This window comes from Chiloscyllium punctatum, chromosome 25 (genome assembly GCF_047496795.1).
Source record: "Chiloscyllium punctatum isolate Juve2018m chromosome 25, sChiPun1.3, whole genome shotgun sequence".
NCBI classification, from domain to species: Eukaryota; Metazoa; Chordata; class Chondrichthyes; order Orectolobiformes; family Hemiscylliidae; genus Chiloscyllium; species Chiloscyllium punctatum.
Window position 1 is genome coordinate 52206202 of NC_092763.1, and position 25586 is coordinate 52231787.

The 25586-nt window shown below is 40.1% G+C and overlaps 1 protein-coding gene across 2 annotated transcripts in view; it reads right to left on the reverse strand.

Annotated features, from left to right (window-relative positions):
- Window positions 1-25586, reverse strand: part of gab3 (GRB2 associated binding protein 3) — a 135290-nt gene that overhangs the window by 20751 nt on the left and 88953 nt on the right. For both annotated transcript variants that reach the window (XM_072595285.1, XM_072595284.1), the window contains exons 3-5: window positions 16858-17086; window positions 13324-13781; window positions 11727-11812 (exon numbers count right to left, since the gene is read on the reverse strand). In XM_072595285.1, the coding sequence (XP_072451386.1) occupies window positions 11727-11812; window positions 13324-13781; window positions 16858-17086 (773 nt within the window). The remainder of the gene's footprint in view (window positions 1-11726; window positions 11813-13323; window positions 13782-16857; window positions 17087-25586) is intronic.

The following is a 25586-nucleotide window of genomic DNA, read 5'->3' on the forward strand; positions in this document are numbered from 1 at the left end:
TGTGGGTTTCTATCTCCATCAGTATGGGTTCCAAATACTTACCCATGAATGGGATAAAAAGAACTCAAATCCCCTCGAGACCTCCTGTTCCCTAAATCCGAGGTGTGAGATTACCTCACATTGTTACAACCAGGTGAGATGGGTTGAACTGGCACCCTTCTTTTCAACCTCCTCAGTTGGTAACAACAAGATTAAATTTGATTGAATAATGAGGCCATTCCTTTCTCTACTAAAATGTGGTTACCTTTTTAAAAAATATTTTATTGAAAAATAGATTTTTTTAATATTACAATAAATACAAAACAATACAATTCAAAACAATACAAAGAAAGAGCACCCAAAAAAAATGTAAGAAACCCAAACTGCCCTCATGTATAAATATATATGTATATTAAAAAAAACCCAACTGCTTAACTAAATAAATAATGACTAACAACAACCTAATAAATAATAACAATACAGCTCAGCCGAACAAAACACTAACTCTCGAATATCAAGGGCTATAATCTTCACCTATTCATACATTCGTAATTCCCCTCTGGATATTGCACTCGTAAAGCACAATCATTACGTCTATATAAGAGCCCTTATTAGTGTGGCAGACAACTCTGTGTCCAGGTATTCCAAAAAGGGCCGCTATGTCTTATAGAAATTCTCAGTTTTGTGGTGTACTATACATGTGAGAAAATCCAAGGGAATGTGCTCCATAACAATAGCCCGCCAACCCGACAGGCCTGGGGGATTTACGGATCCCAACCAAACAAGATATTCTTTCTTGCACAGAAAGTGAGGATGTTGGCAAGATTTTTCTTATGCGCATCTACAGGGAACACACTTGGCAGGCCAAGAAGAAGAGAGATCAGGTCCTTCCCCACCCTTACATCCAAAATCCTCTCCATTGCACCCGCCACAGTTTTTCCAGTATGTTTGAAGCCTATCACAGGGCCAGAGACAATGGATAAGAGTGCCCATACAGACCTTGCACTTGGGAAATGTTCCAGATACCCCTGGTTTAAATTTTGACAAATGATCCGGAGCCAAATGGACCCTATGGAGAATCTTCAACTGTAAAGCATGAGTCCTATTACAAATTGACAGCTTTCTTGCTTATTCCCAAAAACTTCCCATGCCTCTGAAGAGACCTCAATGCCTAGCTCTCTCTCCCACCCCCTGCAGAGTCAATTAAACTCATCTGAGGGGGCACACTCCAATTGATGATATAAAGTGCTGACAGAAAGTGTACTCTTAGCACTGAACACCCTCCTCTCTGTCGAATTTGTAAGGATCAGTCAAAAGTGTAGTCTTTTTTTGAATACAATCCCTAACTTGAAAAAAGGAAAGAAGTCTCTGTTAGAAAGCTTGTATTTCCATACTTACTGATCAAAGGACATCATTATGTCCCCCTCAAATAAATCACCCATGCAAGACACACCCCTAGATGCCCAATGTTTCAACCCTGAATCCATCATCCCTGGTTGAAAGCCCAGCATACCCACTACAGGGAAAAAAAATTGTTTTGCCAATATTGCCTTCCCTCTGCCGAATTGTCCTCCATACTTTAACAATTTGGCAGAGGGAAGGCAATATTGCCATAACCCAATAAGTTAACTGTCCTCATTTTGTCCAAAAACAGCAAGCTAGTAAGGGGGCACCTTGCCTGAGAGGTTTCAATATCTTACCATATTGAAAGAGGGTTCCCACAAGCCCAATCACTCACAAAAGATAAAAGCCAACTTAGTTGATAGCTTTTAATGTCTGGGATATCCACTCCCCCCAGTCTGTGAGGCAATTGCAGTGTACCAAATTAAAAAGGGGCTGCTTACGATGCCAAATGAAAGAGCTGAACCAGCTGTTCAGTCTCCTGAACGTTTGCTAATTGAAAGTCAGGGGGAGCATCTGGATAGAGTACAACAAACGGGGGACAATATTCATCTTACAAAGCTCTATCCAACCTAACCATGAGACTGGAAGCGCCTTCCATTTTTGAAGGTTTTCTTTGATTTTGTCGAATAATTGAACAAAATTAGCTTTAAACAACCGATCGAGAACTGGAGTGACGAATATGCCCAAATACATAAAAACCCCAGTGACTACCTAAATGGGAATCAAGATTCGCACTCAAGACCTAGCACCTTCTTCAGACCACCCACAAGCATAGCCTCTGATTTTTTTAAATTAACATTTTATCCCAAAAAGGTGCCAAATGAGCTGATGCATTGTATCAGGTGAGGCACCAAAACTGCTGGATTTGACAAAAAAAATGAGGGCATTGTCCGTGTACAACAAAATCTTATGTAATTTTGACCCCACTTCTGGAGCCAATATATTAAGATCCCCACGAATGACCTCCACCAATGCTTCAATCACCAATGTAAAAAAAACAATGGTGAAAGGGGACAGCCCTGCCGGCTGCCCCTAAAAATGCTAAAATTACCTGATCATACCCCATTGCTGATGACTGCAGTGAGAGGGTCACTATAAAGAACCTTTACCCATCTTATAAAGGCTTCACCCAAGTCAAACTACTCCAGAGTACAAAAAGGATACGGCAACTCAACTGGGTCAAGTGCCTTCTCAGCATCTAGAAAAATCACCAATCCCTGTATTGACTGTTGTTGACATGCTTGAATTACATTAAGCAGCCTCCTAACATTACTGGAGGCTCTGCGGCCTTTTATGAAGCCTGTCTGGTCCTCTTTAACAATAGAAGGTAACATAGTCTCTAGCCTTAACACAAGACTCTTAGAGAGGATTTTAAGAGTGAAATGGGCCTGTACAAAGCACAGTCCTCTGGGACCTACCCTTTTTTAAGAATAAGCAAAATATTAGCTTCTCTTACAAATGGCAGGAGATGATCATGAGTCATTGAACATGTTGAGCATCGGCCCTGATAATATGTTTATAAATTCCTGATAGAATTCGCTGGGAAGTCCATCAGGACTGGGTGCCTTTCCACTCTGAAGCTGGTTCACAGCCTCCTGCATCTCTTGCTGTTATAAGGGGGCATTGAGAAAAGACTCTTGTTCGGGGTTCACACCCAGGAGCTTCAGATCCTTGAAGAAGGACTCCATCTTGGCCCACCCCTCCTCACAACCCTCAGATTTGTATAATTCAGAGTAAAATCTCTGCAATGTCACATTAATCTTTTTTGGAATCACGCGTTAGGTTCTCAGACCCTTCCCTAAATGACACAATGGCTTGAGGGGCACTCCTTTTCCTGATGAGATACGCTAGGTACTTGCCCGGTTTGTCACCATGCTCATTTAACCTTTGTATTTCGAAAGTAAGCTCCTTCTTTGCTGTCAGCATGAGTACAGAATTCAATGCAGACTGCAGCACCATAATCCTCTGTAGCTTGGCCAATGAAGGCCTGTCAAAGTAAGCTTTTTCAGCTGCCTTCAACCATGCTTCGAGGAGATGCTGCTGCCCACTCTTCTGCCACCTCCTACTGTCAGAGTAGGAAATAGCTAACTCCCGGCAGAGGCTTTGGCTGTTTCCCAAAGGATGGACGGGCTACTAACCGAGCCTGAGTTAATGTCGAGGAACACCCTAAATTTCATACAGAAGTACCCCACAAAATTATTATCCTTAAGGATAAAAGGATCCATTTGCCAGTGCCTCGGGCCCACTATAGATTCCTTAATCTTAACCAACAGTTACACTGGAGCATGATCGGAGATGGTAATATTACCAATTGTACAAGATGCTCCCAACTTAAGGCTTGCCACAGGGGTCAGAAAAAAATCAATCCTGGTGTGACATCTGTGTGGGTTGGAAAAAACTTAAAATCCCTGTCTGTAGGGTGAAGATTCCTCCAGATGTCCACCAACCCTAACTCTACTCACAGATCCACTAATTATTTAGTAAAATACAAAAGGTATTGGGGTGGCCTTTGTCTACCGTGGGATCCATAAGACAATCTCTCCCTGTAATGATATTCCGGGACTCGAGACTGATCAATTTAGAGAACACTTCTACCAGAAATTTTAGGGGATGGGCTGGAGGGCAGTAAACATTTTAAACATCATATTCATCTCCATTTATCAGGGCTTTGAGGATTACAAACCTCCCGTGTGTGTCTTTAACACACTCGAGTAGCTTAAATGGGAGATTCCTTCTAACCAATATAGCCACTCCCCTACTTTTGGTATTAAAAGATGAAAAGTAAACCTGATCAAAGCCATTCTGCTGTAGTTTCAAATGCTCCCTATTATCCAAGTGTGTCTCCTGTAATAAAGCAATATCCACCTTTTCTTTTTGAAGACTTGAAAATACTTCTTCCTCATAATTGGTGAGTGACTCCCTTTGATATTCCAGGTACACCATTTAATCAAGTCATTAGCCATAACCTTCTGGAGTAACATTTAGATTCCAGAGAGGAGGAAATCGCCCAAGCTTTAGTGTTGCAAAATCTATCCAACATAAAAACTACATAAACTAAACCCATCACAGTTAACAAACCTACAAAGCTATCAAAAATTATATACAACAAAAACCAAAAAACATAGCAACTGCCAGTGGTGCTGAATAGGGGAACACACCCCCTGCCCAAAGAAGGCATCTACACATCCCAGAATCCAACTTTCCATCCCACTGCCAATACTGCAGCCAGGGCATTTAAATACCTGAACCAGCATAAACTGCCTGTAAGTGGGCATCTAGCCAATCCAACCATTTTCCCTGCTCCTAGCTAGAGTTGCATCATAAACACAAGCAGGAAAGAAAGAAAATATACCTTGTAATAACTCTGTGAACAAAGAAATTTTGAAAAAAAAGGATAAGTACCCCACCCATCCTTTGGTATAACTTAAAAATTGAATGTTCACATTCCAACTGCCCCCGAACATAATTTTGACCAGATATTACCAATTGAAAAATAGGAAAAGAAAGCCCCGATCAGACTTTCTCTGGTCCCATGAAGGAAAAAACAGAGGTATACCCAAACAGCATGACTATTTATACATACTAAGTTGTTCAGATTGGGTTAATTTGTCCACAAAGTCTCTTGCCTTTTCCAATGTGTCAAACAGATGTACAGATCCATCGAAGGTGTTCCGAAGCAACGCTGGATATCTCAGAGAGTACTGGATCCCAAGCTCCCTCAGTCTTCTCTTGACACTGTCATAGGATTTTCTTTCCTGGATCACTGCTGGAAGAACCTGATCTTAGAGCCCTTGTAAACTCGGGCCTTCAGATCCTTCCCCTGGATTCTAGAAGCTTCCACGATTCTTTCCTTATCTATATAGTGAAGAAACTGCACCAAGATAGGATGAGGACATTTGTCCAGATCTGACCTCTGCATCATAACCTGGTGAACCCTCTCAGTCTTCAAGCCTCGCATTCCAGCCTCTAGGTTAAGGAATTTTGGCAACCAGTCCTTAATAGATTCCTCGGCCGGTCACTTACCTTTCAGCAGACCAACGATCTGAACATTTTTTTCTCTGGCCCGTTCTTGAGGTCATCAACCTTGTCAAGCAAATTACAGACCTGCGCCTCCAGGACCTGGATCCTATCCTTGGAGGAACAGGTATCAGCTTCCACCACTGTGACTCTGTGTTCTACCTCATCTGTCCTTTTCTCCAGGTCTCCTAGCTGCTGTTCATGTTTCTACAGCAAGATAGAGATCGGGGCCAGCCTCTCCTCTAGCTGCTTGTCCAACATCTTGCGAGATTTCGTGAGCTCCTTCACCAGGACCTGGTCGGACATAAAGTCTGAGGATCCTCCAGCCTGGGCCATGGGCCCGGCCTTGGATATAGCTCCTCTCTTCTTCGGCATCTCTGGATGGTGAAAACCAAGGTAAGTTGCTCTCTGATCGTCTCCTGGGACTCCACAACTTTTCCAGAGTCCCAGGATATTGTGGTGGTCTGGGTAGGGCTGGCTAGTACTTTGTCTCACTTGCAATGTGGTGTGGAGCTCTGCAATGCAAACTTCCTAGATCGCTGCCATCATAGATCCCCCCAGTTACCCATTTTTAATGTAGGCAATAAACAGCCAATCATAAGGTTACCAGAAGAGCAAATTTATTGTCTTTCTTCCCCAAGGAAAAAGTAATAAAGATGTGACATCAAGGCTTTTGTCCAGTCACCTGCATCCACACACACAAATATATATATATATTCACACATGTACAAAGTTAAGAGTATCTAGCATAAAGGAAGATAAAAGGATATATGCAGTTTAGTGTCATTTAGGTGTCCTTAAGGCATGAGGTTTTAACCTGACACCAAGGGAGATAGATTGGTTTGTTGAATGTTGCTACATGTAACATATGTTGAAGTTATTTCTAAAGTTCGCTGATCCTTCTTCCAAGTCAGTGCTATCAACATTTATCCTTGAGAGACAGAGAGAGAGAGCCTGCTCAACCTGTGTTTGATTCTGATCCTCAATCCCAATTCTTGATTTGGCAACAAACGTCTTGAAATTGAAATATGATCCATTTCTGTGGAAGTTGTAGAACCTATTTTATATCCAACATGTGTATATTCTCATAATGGTGTAAATCAAAGAGCTGATGATGATGACCTTTCCCCTTGCGGCCTGGCTGACTGGTGTCAGTGAACTTGAGTAAAATGTGAGTTTCAGTTCAGACGGTCTTTGGTGAAATCCAAATTGGTTTCATGAGACTTGACGAATGTGTGTTGATCAAATAATCCCTGTGCCATGTTTAAATCAGTGTTTTGATTCTTTTTTTTGAAGTATTCCCATTTGAGTGAGTCCCAGATACTAAATCAGATGATAGAATTGAATCATCATAGTCCATGTTTAGACCATTAATGACACACTTAGAAGCTTTCACTTCTAACAATTTATGATACTTTTTACTAAATGTTCTCTTCCTTTAAGATGGCCCTTCATTCCATTTACTTGATCCAGTTATGGCCACAGATTAATATCATTATTTAGGTGAATTTGATGCTCTACCTGGAGACAGCTGGGAGGTGAGTAGAGCCATATAATGGACTGAGAAGGTGCAGGGTAGAGACCCCTTCAGCTTTCTTATAGCCTCTCATTAGGTTCAGGGTGAGAAGACCAACCTGGAAGTTTCCTGCCCAGAGCCAATTGAGGTCCATTATTGTCTACTCAAAGACCATTATTGAAAGTCTTCAAATGCTACACTGGTAATTAACCTGTGGCAGACAGGGGCTCAGCAGTGTGTGCAAAGTAAACCCTAGCAAGTATACCCATGGTCATGTCTCCTCCTCAGGGATCCTGTGTTCAATGATGAAACTCACTGGTGGCCACGGAGAGATTTGCAGCCCTTCAAAAAAAAACTTCAACTGGCTTACAAAGGCCTCTATAACGGAGTCTGATGATCTTGGCCCAGTCATTCACATCTGGGGAAGTAGCAAACTTCATCCTCAGGCCTCCTGAACTCAGTGGTACTGTTTGTACTGGAGACTGACCATTTTCTGATTGGCAAACACCTTTTCAAGGCAGGACATCTGCTCTATACATGCATAGAAAAAGCAACAGAAAATTGCCACTGGTGGAGTTGGAAACCCTGTCAGCCGGCTGCCACAGTGTCATAGAGTCATAGAAATGTACAGCACAGAAACAGACCCTTTAGTCCAACTCTTCCATACTGACCAGATATCCTAAATAAATCTAGTCCCATTTGCCAGCATTTGGCCAATATCCCTCTGAACCCTTCCTACTCATATGCCCGTCCAGATGCCTTTTAAATGTTCTAATTGTACCAGCTTCCACTACGTCCTCTAACAGCTCCTTCCATACATGCACCACCCTCTGTGTGAAAAGGTTGCCACTTAGGTCCCTTTTAAATCTTTCCCCTCTCACCTTAAACCTATGCCCTCATGATTTGCTCCCACCCTGGGAAAAAGACCTATCCGTGCCCCTCATAAGGTCATCCTCAGCTTCTGAGGTTCCAGGGAAAAAGCCCCAGCCAACTCAGCCTCTCTCCATATCTTAAACCCTCCAAACCCAACAACATCCTTGTAAATCGTTTCTGAAATCTTTCAAGTTTCACAACTTCCTTCCTATAGCAGGGAGACCAGAATTGCATGCAGTATTCCAAAAGTGGCTGACCAATGTCCTGTACAGCCGCAACATGACCTCCCAACTCTTATACTTAATGCACTGATCAATAAAGGCAAACATACCAGCGCCCTTCTTCACTATCCTGTCTGCCTGCAACTCTACTTTCAAGAACTGTGATTCTGTACCCCAAGTCTCTTTGTTCAGAAACACTCCCTAGGATCTTGCCATTAAGGGTATAAATCCTGCCCTGATTTGCCTTTCCAAAATGCAGCACTTCCCATTTATCTAAATTAAACTCCATCTGCCACTCCTCGGTCCATTTGACCAAGGTACCATTGTACTCAGAGGTAACCTCCTTCACTGTCCACTACACCTCCAGATTTGGTGTCATCTGCAAATTTACTAACTCTATCTCCTATGTTCACATCCAAATAATTTATATAAATGACAAAAAGTAGCGGACCCAAACTGACCTTTGTAGCACACCACTGGTAACAGGCCTCCAATCTGAAAAGCAACCCTCCATCACCACCCTCTGTATTCTACCTTCGAGCCAGTTCTGTATCTAAATGGCTAGTTATCCCTTATTCCTCCCTGTGATCTAACATCGCTAACTAGTCTATTATGAGGAACCTTGTCAAACGCCTTACTGAAGTCGATATAGATTAATAGTATACTATTGTGTATTATCTTCTTGCCTTATTGAGCACTCATTCAACTATCCTTACCCAGCCATTCAATGATTCAAAAATCCTGAACTTGCTAAATTCCAGACAAACTCTCATTCATAGCCTGCCCAAGGGTTCCCCTGCATGCATGTAGTGCGGTAGCATGAGAGAGTGTCCATGTTTCATTCAAAGTTCCCTTTAAAATCAAGGACTTGGTCATTTAAAAGACACAATAACTTTGTGGTGGAACGGCATTCAAACCAAAATCCACAGGCCTAAGTATGACCATTAGAGGGGAGTCCCATGACACAGAGCCCTATAGCCCTATAGCTCTGCAAATATTTTGTCTCCAAATAATAATACAAATATTGTTTGAATCTATCTTTATCACAGTATGAGCTTCATTTGCAATATGAAAGGAGAAACTGAACGTCAAGAAAATGCAATATTTAGGAAAGGGAAAGAAAGCAGGGCAGCATTGTGAGTAAAAGATAAAATCAATGCAATATTAAGGAAGGATATTGGCTCGGAAAATTATGAAATAGAAAGTGGACAGATGAAGGTAAGAAACACAAAGCAACAGAAAACATTGGTGGGAGTTGTCCGTAGGCCCCCAAACAACAGCAGAGGATTTAAGGGAAGCCATTAAACAGGAGATTAGAGATATATATAAGGGTAAACTGTAATCATGGGTGGCTTTCATTTTATGCGGGTTAGAAATACCAACTATCAAGAATACTGTGAAAGAGAATTTTCTGGAATGTTTATGTGATGGCTTTCTCAGATCAAGACATTGAAGAACCAACTAGCAAACAGCCAATCCTAGACTAAACAATGCTTTTTTTAAAGAATTGGTATAGTGTGGAAGCAGACCATTCAGCCCATCAAGCCCATACTGCCCCACTGAAAGGCATCCCAGCCTACCCTTTCCCTGCATTTCCAATGGATAGCCCACCTAGCCTGCACATCCCTGGACACTATGGGCAATTTAGCATGGCCAATCCACTTAACATGCACATGTTTGGGCTCTGGGATGAAACCAGAGCACCCAGAGGAAACTCAGGCAGACACAAGGAGAATGTGCAAATGCCACTCAGGCAGTCACCCAAGGCTGGAATTGAACCCCGGTCCAAGGTGCTGTGAGGCAACAGTGCTAAGCTCTGAGCCACCATGCCACCCCATTGCATTTCGCAATGAGGAAGGATTAAGAATCGCGTTATGCAACATCCGTTTCGGGAATAGTGACCATAAAAATAACAGAATTTGACATTAAGATGGAGAGTAAAGAAACTGAGTCCTGAATCTAAATAAAGGAAATTAGGAGGCAATGATTTGGCAATGGATTGGGGAACCTGATGAAATGGCTAATATTTAAAAATGTATTCATGAACTACAGCAATTATTCATTCATTCTGGTGAAAAAAATGGACAGGTAGCTCAACCATGGCTTGCAACAGAAATCATAGATAGTAATAAATTGAAAGAGAAAGCACATAAAACTGCCAAACAAAGCAAACATGAAGAAGCTGACCAGAATTAGGCAGGTTCAAGTTGTGTAACACTGAGAATTATCGAATAATCAGGCAAGCATGACCAAATCAACACTCACCAAAGCAAGAAGGCAATAGATATGCTTATTGCAGATTGCCTGAAAGTGTTTGTGTTACACTGGTAGTGTTCCTACCTCTGGGTCTGAAGGCCCTGATTCAAATCCCACTTGCTCCAGAGGTGTGCCAGAACCACTTACTGAAGATCTGCCCGAGTATATATTAATCATGACAAGGCTTCTTGAAATTGCCACAATAGGATATTGCCAGTTTTTAAGGCAGTGAATAGCTCCACCATCACAACATTAGATTTTGCTTTTTACTTGTTTGGGTATCAAAGTTTACCTGTTTGCTCTCCCGTGGCAATGACTTAGCATTATACAAAGCAACCTACTGTTGTTGCTAATTATATACGGACAGTGTGAAGCATTTGCATGGAACGTGTTTATTTGTAGATGTGCCCACTAGCTCACTGTTTGACAATGATGTGAGATATTTGAGGTCAGTGTTAGACCATTCTACTGGATGGAAACAGAGAGTATCACTTCAAAAAGGTGAGGCATGATTTGCTTATTTTTCATGGACTACCGTTCTTCCCACAGAGTGTTGCTTTACTTTAATGCTGTGGATATAAAAGGGCTGGTATGTATATTTAGCTTCAGGATTTTTGCTTTAGGATCATTTCACATTGGAACTAGCATAGCATTGACACATTTGGCACCATTTTAAATGAGTCTCTCCTGATCCTCAATGTTCTCTCCTACTCTCCAGCTCCTCAAGCTTCTTTCCTGCTCCCAAATGAACCATCATTTGCTTCCCAAGACCCTTTTCCATTTTCCAATACCTTCTCCCACTTCTGAAATCCTCTCCCCTTCTGTAAACCTTTTGCTTGTAGGCTTCTTCCACTTGTTGGTCTCTTCGGCTTGCCAGCTCTCCTGCTGCCAGGCTCCTTCCCTCTCACCTAACCCTCCCAGTTGCAGCTCCTCTCCATCTTTTGCCCACTTTGAAAGGTGGCTAAGAGTCAAGGAGAGGAATTGACGAGAGAAAGAGTCAGGGAGCAGGACAGAATCAGGAAGGGGCAAAAAGCCAGAAAGGCAGAGAGAGCCAGGGAAGGAGAAATAGCAGCACAAAGACAGAGAGTGAAAGACAGTCATCAAGTAGGAGGGCGTCAGCAAGCAGAAGGGCTGGCAAATGAAGCAGTGACTGAAAGTTAAATGGAAATTAGTAGCATGCTTCTTTTACATTCTAAACTGTATTTTATTTTAAACATAACTCATAAATACAGAACAATGGGAATGTACAGTTTTGCAACTGAAACTATAATGCTTTAAAGCTTTATTTTTCCTAATGAAGAAGGTCCCAGAGAATCGAACAACAGCTTTTACATTGGTCATAATGGGACAATCTTAAATTTGTTTCATTTAAAGTTGCTGCAATTACAACATCAGCCAACAATCAGACAATTACTGTACCTATTGCAATACAAAAGATTTTTCATACACAGAGTACTCACCATATTTAGATTAAGCCCTTCATTTGCAGGCATTATGCAGTTCCCTTGGAAATCAGTAAATGGCAGTAAATTGCACCCCTCCGTATCTGAAACATAATACTTGGTTATTACATTGAAGTATGCATCATTATATTACAATAAACAAATCAGCAAAGATAAGAAGTGGCCTGTGGATGTGAATTTTACTTCAGAATTTTTAAAATTGATTTTCACATTAATAATTCTGATCTCCATATTTAAGGAAGGATATGCTTCCAGTAAAGTGTTCACTGGATTGGTCCCTGAGATGTTTGTCCGGGATGAGAAGTTCAGGAAAATTGAGTCTATACTCTCGTGAGTTTAAATGAATACGAGTTGATTTCCTGGAAGTGTACAAGATTCTGAAGGGGCTTGCCAGCATCAAAACTGAAAGGATGCTTCACCTGATTGAGGTGAACATGGGGCGTATTCTGAGGGTAAGGGATTGATGATGAAGGACTGAGAGGAATCTCTTCACTCAGAGGAATGTGAATCTTTGGAACTGTCTCTGTCAGAGGGTTGTGGATATTTTGTCATTGATTATATTCAAAGCAGATATTGATTGATTGTTCATTTCTCAGGAAATTGAGGGAATGGGAAATTTAGTTTAGTGAAACTGTGGTAAGGTGGGGTAGTATTATTGATTTGAATGTAGCCAGTATAGGCAATGATGAAAAGTCTGACAATACTATGCCTTTAAGAGATTTTTATGCTTTTATTTTAAATAAAAAAAGGTGGAGACAGAGGCAGCATGTGGTCTGCTTGAAGCCAATACAGTAAACAGTTTGTGAGCCCTTGGATTTAAAACAAAAATTGAACAATAGATGGAGTCTGAATGGGCAGGATCAAGCTCCCACAGAATCAAGATTTTTCGTTTTAGTTTTCAGTAGTTTCTGGGATCCTGAGGCTGGATGTGGAAGCTTTTATTCTGCTCACAGTTACTGCTAAAAGCTGGGATATTCTTCCTGTGTTAGAATTGTATGTGAGACAACTTATTTTACTGAATTTGCCTTTGCCAATGGTAGGTTTATGGGATGTTACTCTATTGAAACAGTTAATTAGTAGTCGTTAATATACTGCTTTGTTAAGTATTTGATATAATTACAGTCAAACCAATTTTGTCTATTTTTACACTATTGTTAAAATATAATGTGCATTGCTTAAAGTCAAGTAGTTTGACCAACTGAATTGCATCTGGAATGCAACGTCTTAAACTTACCTTTAAAATAAGAAAACATTGAGGTCTAGGCTATCTTCTTCATATATTTTGAGGGGAATTAGTTTAGTCCATAACAAGAGGAGATGGACCAGAAAACCAGCTCAGGGTCAAAAATGTCTGAGATTCATTGTCAGATAGCACATAAAAAGGCAACAGCAGTTGATGGCATTGCAGAGTTTCTGGCAGTAACTGAAGCATTTGGATAAATGTATTATATGCAGTAAAGATATAAAGCGGGTTTATAAAGCTTCTGAAAACATGGAAATCCTAATGGATAGATATTAATAAATTGAAACAAACTTTACACATTTCGGCAAAATCTTACCGGATATATCCCAATATTTGGATCGTTGACATTACCTTTCCAATTTTTTTTCTCTAGATTTGAGAGAGGGATTCTTTTTGGTACTGGTGCTGGATTTACTGCATAGGCACCGTCCCCATTCTGAATCACTTGGTGAGTCTTTTCACGCTCCGTTAGTTGGTTTGGTTTTGGTGGCCTTGGCGGTGGAGTGTTGGACAAAAGGTGAATCCCTGTTACACCAAATGGCAGTGCATTGTGGTTTTTGTCAAAGTTAAAAATCTGTGAGAATGAATAAACTGATAATGGAGATGAAGATGCTGATGAAGGTCCGCTCTGATCTTGAGTGGGAAAAATGACCATTTGTGAATCCTGCAGATTTTTATATAAAGGCACATTGCAAGATGTTCGTGTTGGGGTGCCATTCTTAGATTGTGGATTCTCCTGAATTTCATCTGATCCTGTCAACTCAAAGGAATGATCGAGTAATCTATCACATGGCGAACAGCTGTTGCTTCTGCAGAAATAAAATCATCAGATTCAGAAAGACAAAAGAAAATACTTGCAGTTATACAGTAGCTTCAAAATCTCTTAGGAACTTCCCCAAACACTTCATCAAGAATAAATTAGGTTGAAAGTTTCGTGACTGTTAATATGTAGGCAGCATGTCACAAACAACAATTAGATGAAAGACTTGTTAATCAGCTTGAGAAAGAAGTGCTAGCCAGATCATCAGGAGAATTCTGCTCTTCTTTGAATAGTGCTCTTGGATTTCTAACATCCATCTGAACCATTGAAACAGGCAGAAGAGGTCACAATATAAATTTGATCTGAAGATTGGTGTCTGAATAATGTAGCATTTGCTTCAAACTGCACTGAACCATCAGCCTAGATTATGTGCTCAAATCCTGAAGTGAGCATTGAATCCAACATCTTCTGACAAAAGCTTCAGATGTGGTTCAAGAGTCGGCTGGCTGTTGGTAACCGATGATCACTCCTAACACAACACTTCAGCAAATGTCACTTCAAATCACAAGGTAAATTTAAATTAATGCACTGTGATCTCAACACTTCAAAAAATTAAACACACCATTTTCCTATTATAGTACCCAGCTGAATGCAATATTAACGCATTACCCACAATAACAGTTCAATAACAGTATTACAGTAAACTAAAAGTGTCCCCTTTCGACATTACAGATTCCTTGATATATTAGAACTGTAATAAGTAGTGAATCATAATGGGTGTCTATTTATAAGCATCTATTTATTGATGGAAATTTTAATTGAATTTCGATTGGACAATGTAGCAGTGTTAGTTTAAATGGTCACTACACCAAAAGTCAGATTTTATTTTTCTAATTTTCTCACATATTTTCATGAACATGCTGTATTCTAAAGTACAACTCCACATGCCATTTCAGCTGTTGGTATCACGCAATTTGTCTAGCTTTCATATGTGAGAGTTGGTAGTTTATATGACTTTGGATGCCATCAATACTGAGGCTGGAAGGAGGAAGTCTTTTTCTTTGTTTCTCCCAATATTACGCTTCACTGGGATAGCATGCTAGAAATCAAGCCCACTATTCCTGGCATCATCATAAAACTTAAAGATTTTACAAACATGCTCAAAATTCCCTTGCCTTCTAGGGCCAGGTTGACAGAAAGCACAGCCCAGGTTTCTGCACTCAACAAGAATTATTATTTAATACGACTCAATAGATTCTGGCTATGGGTAAACAATTATGAACCAGTATACAATCCATGAGAAAACCATCATAAAACTCCCCTAAATACAGAAAAAAAATCAGTGTGACGGGCAGAGGGAATTATTGGGCAGGCAGTTCAATGATTCCGGTGCACACAGATGGTCAGGACTTACTGCTCCTCAACCTTCTTTCTCCAGGTACTTTCACTTGCTTGCAGAAGGCATGGAGTGACTGTTTCACAATTTATATTATCTCCTACTTATTGGTCAAAGGCCACAGATTACAGCAACTGATGAGGGGAAATGAACTGGCTTTCTTCAGCCATGAGGTGTTTTGTTTTACTGCAGAGTAAAAGATAGCTCCTTCCTTTTTCAGAGGTCTGATAGTTTCTCAGGAAACTTTCACACCCAAAGGCTTTTCAGCTACCTGGGAGCCAATCACACAGTTGTTGGCAGCAGAAGGCCTTTGTCATTCACAACTGGTCATCATTCTGCAACAGCTACTTGTTGCTAGCTATATTTTGTTTTGTACACACTCATTGGTTCCAGTTCATCTATAACTAGACTTCCTCCAGTGCCTAAACAAACTGCAGTTTAAACTACACTTACAATGAGTGTCAATAACTAGCTTTTCAAACAAAAACATTAATCCTTTTCATAATTCTTGATTCTTGAAACAGTCCTGTTCTACTTCAGGCCACAATGAAAAGTACAGAAAACAAAAATGGTCTTTACACTCCCCCAAGACCATTTAAGTCAATAATTGCACCCCAACTAGCTGCATGAGGCAAGTCTGCTCTCTCAAAACAGACCATGAATTGGACCAAGGACTGTATTGCCATACTTAGAAAGGAGCACAGCTACACCATGAGCTCTTAAAGTAGTGATTTATTTTTGATTTTCACCCATGCAGAATGAGGCAAGCTAAAGGAGGAAGCAAGGGCTAAAGTCTTTACATAAGAAGTAATTTTCTGCATTCATTATGTCACCATCACTCCACTTCTGTCAATAACGACAGTTAACCCCATGAAATTACCAAATGCCAGACTGGAAACCTTCCCTCCAATTACTATTTAATCATATGCAGTGCTATCTGACATTTGTTTATTGACCCCCTACACCACACTTGGAATTCAATGATGTGAACGAGCCAAATTTTGCCTTATGTTGCTGAGATTTCTAAATAGAAGTCCGTTTCTACTAAAGGTCCCACATTCATCAATTATCACAATTGTGACATTGAACATGTATGATCAACACTAGGCTCCACTAAGAAAAATCAGACAAGTTTAATTCAGGTGAAGTCAGGCAGCCAATAGCCAGGGTTGCTGTTCCAGCAAGGTAATTGTCAGGTGCTTGGGGGAGGGGCAAGAGAAATCAACATTCTCGCCTCTGATTGCCACCTTGTGGCCACTGTTGGGAAATACATGTGTTAATGAAAAAGAACAGGATAAATTTCAGTTACTGTACTCTCAACAGAGAAACTGGCAACTGCAATTCACCCACTGTGCTTGTACACAAAGACAAATCATTTGATCAAGGTATCAGACAGCTCCAAGCCTGTGGAACTGTGCCCAGAAAAGGTCAGTCTTTTCAGAGAGATGGAGAAGAAACTGAAAGAATTTTGCAGGTAGCATTAACTGACAGTCTGTACTCAGCAATTTAAATAATAAAATGCCATAATTTTGTAGCATTTATGATTTCAATGTGTTAGCCAGTGAGAATTCAACAGGAGATTAGCAAGATTAATATTATTAAAAAAGCTAAAATGGAAATGATTAGCTCTGTCAAAGGTGGAAACAAGGTAAAATGGTATCAAAGAAGAAGCATTATTGAGCCCCTCTACATAAAAGTTTTAGTTACTGAATTTGTTCAAAAGTTGTACCTGGCAATATCAATTGACTTGGTCTCACATTGAGATAAAATAAGATAATCCAGAGGCACGACAGCAGAGAGTGTGGATTCTGACTCACTCCTCCTGGACTCGGATTCCATTACAGTATCTTGGGCTGTGGGAAATTGATCTCTATTGGTCGACTGTGATGTATGAGTTGAAACAGCAGGAGATGGTTGGAGAGATGAGGAGGTAGTAGGAGAAGAGCTCCCAAGGGAATCTGAAAGAGAAATGTTATTACTTCATCCTCTTTTCAACATTCATTGTCGTTTAGAGGTGCATGGAACATCAGCACCATCAGCACCATCCCTCAAAATCCCCTCCAAGTCCTACATCACCCTGATTGGACAAATTATCATTGTTCTTTGTTGCTGGGTTAAAATCTTGGACCTTCCTACTGGGCTAAATTGTGGGAGTATGATGGCAGTAATGCCATAGGAAATCTTCTCAAGAAAAGTTAAGAGCGGACAATAAATGCCAGCCTTGCCAGTGAACCCACATCTTGAGTTTTTTTTCTTTAAAAAACAAGGTTAAATTAAGATCATTGTTAAAAGCTAAACATTATGAGGATGAAACTGGTATATTAGCAGCATGAAACAGACTTGTAATGAATCATCATCATGTGATACAATGCACAAGTGTTTATTTTCCATTGACTTGGAAAATGTTGCTTTTTTTTCCATTTCAAACTAAGTATAAGCAACAGAGAGACAAGAAAATTGTCTCTAAGAAGCGGTTAAATTGTTCCATGAGCTTCAGCCGAAAGAAGATTGGACGTGGTGTAAAATCGGCTGCTGGTTTATTGTAAGCTGATTTTACACTGCAGACATTGATTAATTTCACTCTTTAACTTTATTCCAGAGATTAGATTACTTGTGAGCAGGAGACCAATTAATCAGTATTATGTATACCAATATATGGTGCAGTACCAATTGTATCCCTCTGTTTTACCAATATATCATCATTTGTACTTTTGGACCTTGGTAACTTGACAGAACGAATCACATTAATTACATATAGGAATGATCAAACTATAAGTGATCTAACTTAATCCATTGCTCCTATACCTAGTTTAATGTATTTTTACTGTAAAATAGTTCAAGTTCTATCATGTTTTTAATGTTGTGAAATGAGGCAGAAATCTGTTCGGGTTATTTTGAAACTATTGAATTACAACATCTTTTTATCAGAAGTATGATTTTTTAATAAAGTATCTGATTTATAGTCTAACACTAATCACTTTTCACAATTTTTGAACTCAAGGTGAAGAAAGTTAGTGCTCTGAAATGAAACAATTTCTATTTTCAACTTTGGCTATCAGTATCACGTCTTTGTTACTCAGATATTATAGAGGTCAGATGCAGGATAAAATATTTTTATACAATGGCCCTCTTCTGCTAGGAATAGAATGAACAGGTCCATACTAGTTTTGAATGGAACCCATGGATCCAGCAGATAGAAATTACTTTAAACCTGGATCCTGAATTCTTCCCATATACAAGAATTTTTCCAAAATAACTCACTGAAGCTATGACAGTATAGTTAAATTTCTTATTTATTTTCTACTTATCTTTAAATATTCCCACTGATATGTTGAGTTTGACTTCCTTGTTTCTTAATTCTCAACTTTCTTAACCTCTGTCAATCCTAATAATTTACTGTTATTACAATTCACTCCATCAGGGGGCACCAAAGCTAAGTTGCAAACATTGCCACATTATCAATGTTTGCTGTACACTCTCGCTGCAAAGGCAACAGAAAATTGGAAATATTTAAAACTTTTAAAAATTGAAGCTGACATAACCCTTTATTTCCATTTTTATTAAAAGCCCTTTCAGGTTCCCAACAAATTTTGCCTTGTCATCATTCTACTGAATCAATGTATCACTGGAGTGTTCCTCCGCAGAAGGAGGCCATTCGCCCTATTGTGTTTGCAATGGCTCTCGAAACAAGCATCATGACCAACTGCTATTCTCCAGTCTTTTCCCCATACACACTGCTTTTGCTGTAGGACCTGTTTCTCTGCTGCATGACTCTATTACTCTTTAAGTAATCATCTCATGCTCTCTTAAATGCCTCTATTGAACCTGCCTCCATGCCAGTTTGAGGTAGTGAATTCCAGACCTGAATTACTTGTTATGCAAGAACGTATTTTCTCACATCCCACTTGCTTCTTTGGCAAATCACTTTTAATCTGTTGTTTGTCCTTTTACATGACTGGGAGCAGTTTCTCCCTATCAATTGTACACAACCATCTCATGATTTTGAAAACTATCAGATGTCCTCTTAGCCGCCTTCTCTGCAAGAAGAACAGTCCCAACCTCTTCATTTTGTCCTCATAAAAGACATTTCTCATCACTGGAACCATTCCTGTAAGTACTCTTACCAATCCGTTCACAACATTCCTTTTGGGTGCTGCCCAGAACTGTACATAAAACTCCTGTTGACGTCTAACGAGTGTGCTATACAAGTTCAGCATCACCTCTTTTTTCTTGTCTTTATTAACAAACTCCAGAACACTGTACCCTTTTGAAACTCCTTTCTGCACCTGTTGTGCCAGCTTCTCTGATTGGTGCACATATACACTTAAGTCCTTCTGCCTCTACAACCCCTTCAGAATTGTACCCTTCAATTTATATTGTCTGTTAATATTGCTCTCATAAAAATGCATTGCTTCACAGTTCTCTGCATTGAACATCACTTGCCACCTATTCACCCACTCCACCTACTTGTCATTTGGAGTTCTTCACTGTCCTCAAAGTTTACAATGCTTCCAAGTTTTGAATCAACTTCAATTTTGAAACTGTTTCCAGCACATAAAGATCTACATCATTAAGATATACCAGGAAAAGTAAGGGTCTCAATACAGATCCCTGGGGAACTCCACTACAAAGCTTCCTCCAGCCCAATGAATATCCACTGACCATTATTGTCTGCTTCCTATCATTCAGCTAATTTTATTCTGTGAAATTTTCTCACAAGTTCTGTGTAATGTGCTAAATGCCTTTTAGAAGACCACATACACCATACCAACAGCAATGCTTTCATCAAACCTTTCTGCAACTTCGTCAAAAAAAACTCTAGCAAGTAATTTAAAAACAACTTCTCCATTACAACTCAATACTGGCCCTTCACAATCAACCCAACCTTCTCCTATGTGGCTACTAATTCTTTAATTGCTGTTTTGGAAAGCCTTTCCATCACCGAAATTAAGCTGGCTAGTCTGGAATTGCTGGGCTTATCCTTACAAATATTTTCGAACATGGGCATGATATTTGCAATAGTTCAGTCTTCTGGCACTTCCCTGGAATCCAGGGAAGACTGAAAGACTCTGGCCAATGCCCCTGCAATTTTCACTCATGATTCATTCAATATCCTTGGATACATCTCATTTGGTTTCGGTTCTTTGTCAACGTTAACTTACTAATCAACCATATTCCTGTGGATCCATACTCGGGATGGCTGATTTCCTTCCCTAAAAAGCATTAGTGAACCAGATAGGTTTTTATGGCAATCAGCAATAGTTACATTATCATCACTGGGCCAGCATTTATACAGTCAGAAATGTACAGCATGAAAACAGATCCTTTGGTCCAACTCACCCATGTAGACCAGATAGCCCAAATACATCTAGTCCCATTTGCCAGCATTTGGCACAAATCCCTCTAAACTCTTCCTATTCATATTCCTATCCAGATGCCTGTTAAACACTGTAATTGTATCAGTCTCTACACTTCCTCTGGCAGCTCATTCCATATATCCACCACCCTCTGTGTGAAAAAGTTGCCCCTTAAGTCCCTTTTAAATCGTTCCCCTTTCACCTTAAACCTAAGCCCTCTAGTTTTTGACTCGCCCACCCCAGGGAAGAGACCTTGTCTATTTACTGTATCCATGCCCCTCATGATTTTATAAACACGTATAAGGTCACCCCTCAGCCTCTAATGTTCCAGGAAAAATATCACCAGTCTATTCAACCTCTCCCTGCAGCTCAAACCCTCCAACCCTGGCAATATCCTTGTAAATCTTTTCTGAAACCGTTCAAGTTTCACAACATCCTTCCTATAGCAGAGAGATCAGAACTGAATGCAGTATTCCAAAAGTGGCCTAGCTAATGTCCTGTACAACATCAACATGGCCCCTCCCAACCCCTATACCCAATGGACTGACCAAGAAAGGCAAACATACGAACGCCTTCTTCACTATTTTGTCTACCTGGGACTCCACTTTCACGGAACTATGAACATGCTTTCCAAGGTACCTTTGTCCAGCAATACTCCACAGAATTTTATGGTTAATTCCAGATTTTTATTTAATTCAAATTTCACCATCTATCACAGTGGGATTTGAACCTGTATTGCTAATTGCATTGGTCGACTTTCTAGATTACTAGTCTAATGACATCACCATGACAGCAGTGCCTCCCTATAAATCTACCTCCTTGGTAAAGACAAATGGAAAGTATATTTAATACCGCATCCATACCCCTGATTCCATGTAGCAATCTCTTTTATGGTCCCTACTCCTCCTTTTACCAGTCTTTTACTATTTATTTGCATATGGAAGACTGTGAAATTCCCCTTTTGTTGGCTTCTAGTCTTTTCTCAATTTCTCTTTACTTCCCTAATATGCTCATTCACCTTCCCTCTGAACTCTTTCTATTCCTCTTGGTTCTCAATTGTATTTTCTGCCTCATAATCATATTTTTATTTCCTTATCTTAATTTCCATCTTCTTTTGTCATCCAGGGAGTTCTAGGTTTGTTTGTCCTACTTTTCCTTTTGAGGTAATGTACCTTGACTCTTCCTGAACCGTATCTACTTTGAAGTTAGTCCATTGCCCAGTTACAGAGGCGTCTGTCAACATCTTATTCTGGTCTACTTGGCCCAGCATCATTCTTTCCTTATTAAAGTCAGGCTCTCCTCCAATTGATTTTTCATACTCTGGATGGGAAATGACAATTGTCAATCATCAACCTGAACAGTATGACCCAAGGATCATTGTCTACTAAATGCTTCTCCACAGACACTTGCTTTGTCGTCATTTTTATTTGAAACTGTAAGTGTTGCTGGAATCCTAACAGTGTTGCTCCATCACTGACTGTTTGAATGGTTGTTTCTGTGGGTGAGACTGACCTGGATAGCACCTGTCCTCTCACTTAAATGAAATGTTCTACCATAGCAAAGTACTCAATTCAAATGTCAGCTGTGGATACAAAATGTGTTGAAATATCAGTTCAAATAATGGAGAGAGCCATTTAAAGTTTGGAGTAAAATTGAAAAGTCAAAGACAATCCTTTCACTAAAATTGAAGTAAACTCGAACATTATATGATCATGAAGCTCTTGAATCAGATATTATATATTAGGTACAAGAGACAATGAGATACATTTGCCCTGATTATAAAGTTTGTAAGGACTCTGATACTAGTGCAGGTCAAGTAAGCCCATCCCGATGACACAGCTCCACCTTACCCCAGTACTGACGTTCATGAGTCACTGAGCCTAAAGGAGGATTAATAAAAATGTTATTATGTGTTATTGGTACTCACTATAGAAATTGGACTGTATTAATCTTGCATCTTTTCAACAAGGGCAAGGCCTAAAGCACCTCCACAGTGCTCTCTTCTGGATCACTTGTAACCACACCCTTTTGACCCAGATTATGAACCAAATCTGAAGTATTTAACCTGGAGGGTGTGACTGCACCCTGAAACAAACTTTCAGGAAACCTTTTCCCTCTCTGATGCATTGTAATTGCTGAAGCCCAGATTCCAGCTCACCAACCCAGAAGTGAAGTTTCTCAAACTCCAGACACATACAACAGATGTGGTTGTCATGAGTGACACTGGTGTCTACCAGCTCCCAGAAGCTACAGCAACACCATCACCAGCCCTGGCATTGCTAGCTTGTTTAACCAAGCAGCATTTCAAGATTTAAAATATCACCAAACAATTATTTGTAGTTACATTTAAATGACTTTTGCTCCTAATTTTCTTAACCTTTTCTGGGTCTCAATTCCACAAGCATCTTTGTTCTTTCGGAACCTCATACAATAAACATTCCTTGTCTCTAGCTTAAATAATCATCAATGTCAGGAGCTTCTTTGAGCACAGAGGGCCTACCAGCTGAGATCTATCCTTGCCCCACATGATGATCACTGAAGCACATTTTAGAGGAGTTACTGGTTATTATTCATAAATTTTGGAAATATGTTTCCCTCTTTAGTCCAATGCACTGAAAACAATTGCAGTAATCTTACTATCAGCCTGGCTGATGTCTAACCTGGGATTTCTTGTTCGAACCATAAATGCAATGTTCACTTATATGTAGCTTTTTATTAAATGAACCTTTTAGGGGAAGCACAGTGTTATTCTCCAGTTATATTATGTAATGCTTTGCAATTACTGTTATCTATTTTAGCTGCATCTCCTTAATAATTTACCTTGCTTCAAAACAGACTCAAGGTGTAGAAATGACGATCACGTTAAACTCTTGAATATTAGCATTTAGGTGGTGTCAAATTTACCGGCTGTGGGAAATTATGGCCTGGACGAAATGGCCTGACCAAGAAGGAGGAACAACAAAACCAGGATGCCTGACTTGATTGCGACTCAGTTATCCTACTGAGGAGTCGAGAGTGTGGTGCTGGAAAAGCACAGCAGGTCAGGCAGCATCCAAGGATCAGGAGAATCGATGTTTCAGACAAAAGCTCTTCATCAGGAATGAGGCTGTGAACTGAGGGGTTGGTGAAATAAGTGGAAGGGGGGTGGGGCTGGGGGGAAGGTAGCTGAGAGTACTATATGTGGATGGAGGTGGGGGTAATGGTGACAGGTCGGAGAGGAGGGTGGAGCGGATAGGTGGGAAGGAAGATGGACGGGTAGGACAGGTAACGAGGGCTGGAATAAGCATCTGCAGTCCTCACTTTCGCCTACAGAAATATGTGAATGTGTGTACACTGGGATGAGTCAACAATAAGCTCAACTCAGCTCGACAACTGAATGCTTCTGCTGAAATGAAGAATGGTTGGTACCGTAGGTTGGTGCCACCTGTGGATTAATATTGCTTCAAGAGTCGGTGCAGAAGAAGAGAGATTCAGGGAAAACCTCATGTGAGGCAAAGAGTAAAATATCCCAAGGTAAAACAAAACATAGAATTTGACAGTAATGCCCTTCACTAACCTTCCTGCTACTATTTCAGCTGCCGTGATTTCCCTGTGGCACAGAGAAACTAAAGGAGACCTGTCAGCTCAAATAATCATACCACCATATGTCAATGTCAGCTCCTCATAATCTTGAAAGCAATGTCAAATATTCATGCATTATTTTTAATTAGAGGTCATGATATGTTCCAAAAGAACTCTTTAAAAAACATAAAATATATTCTAGTAAACCTGATACATGTGTTACATTTCATAATTAAAGCTTGTGAAATGAGTCTGCAAGCTGGAAAATGTAAATTATCACAGCAGGTTCATTAGAATACAAAGAGCTACAAAGAAATTCGTTGGTTAACAAAACACGGGATGGTGAGTAATAATAAGACTTACAATTAAGCTGCTATTGACAACTCTTTTTAGAAGAAACAGGAGTTATTTTTAACCCCTTTGAAGCATGATTAAATAAAGGTATTGCCCAATATTGTGTGAAACAACTTAGTCAGGCTGCCACTTATTAAATCCGCAGTTAGTGCTACAGCAAGAGAGCTTATACTTTCATCAACATGACTTTGAAGATGACTTGAGATATCTTACATCAGGTTGCATAAGGGCACTTTTTTTTCATCTTTCATGTGCTTGATTTGGATGTGAATATAGGCAGAATGGTTAGTAAGTTTGCAGATGACTCCAAAATTGGTGTTGTAGTCAACGGTGATGAAGGTTATTTAATAGTACAATGGGACCTCAATCAGGTAGGCTAATAGGCCAAGGAGTGGCAGATGGAACTTAATTTACATAAATATGAGGTGTCGCATTTTAGTAAGGCCAATCAAGGCAGAATTTATACACTTAATTGTGGGGTCCTGGGAAGTGTTGTCAAATGAAGAGACCTTGGGATGCAGGTTCATAGTTTCTTGTAGGTGAACTTGCATGTAGACAGGCTGATGAAAAAAGCATTCGGTATGTTTGCATTGAGTATCAGAGTTGGGAGGTCATGTTGTGGCTGTATAGAACATCGGTTAGGTCACTTTTGGAATACTGGTTCAATTCTGGTCTCCTTTTTATAGGAAAGATGCTGTTAACTTGAAAGTATTCAGAAAAGATTTAAAAGGATGTTGCCTGGGTTGGAGGGTTTGAGCGATAGGGAGAGGTTGAATAGGCTGGAGCATTGGAGGCTGCGAGGAGGGTATACAGGGTGAATAGCCAAGGTCTTTTTCCCAGGGTAGGGGAGTCCAAAACTAGAAGGCACAGGTTAAGCCATAGGTTTAAGAGGGGTAAGATTTTAGGGATCTAAGGGGCAAGCTTTTCACACAGAGAGTAGTGTGTGTATGGAATGAACTGTGAGAGGAAGTGGTGGAAGCTGATACAATTACAACATTTAAAAGGCACCTGGATGGGTATATGATTGGAAAACTATAACGTGGTATTATGTGCTTTTTAACTGTGAATGGGAAGGTTTTATGGGCCAAATGTTGGTAAATGGGACTAGATTAATTTAGAATATTTGGTTGGCATGGACAAGTTGGACCGATGGGTCTGTTCTCGTGCTCTATGTCTCTATGACACT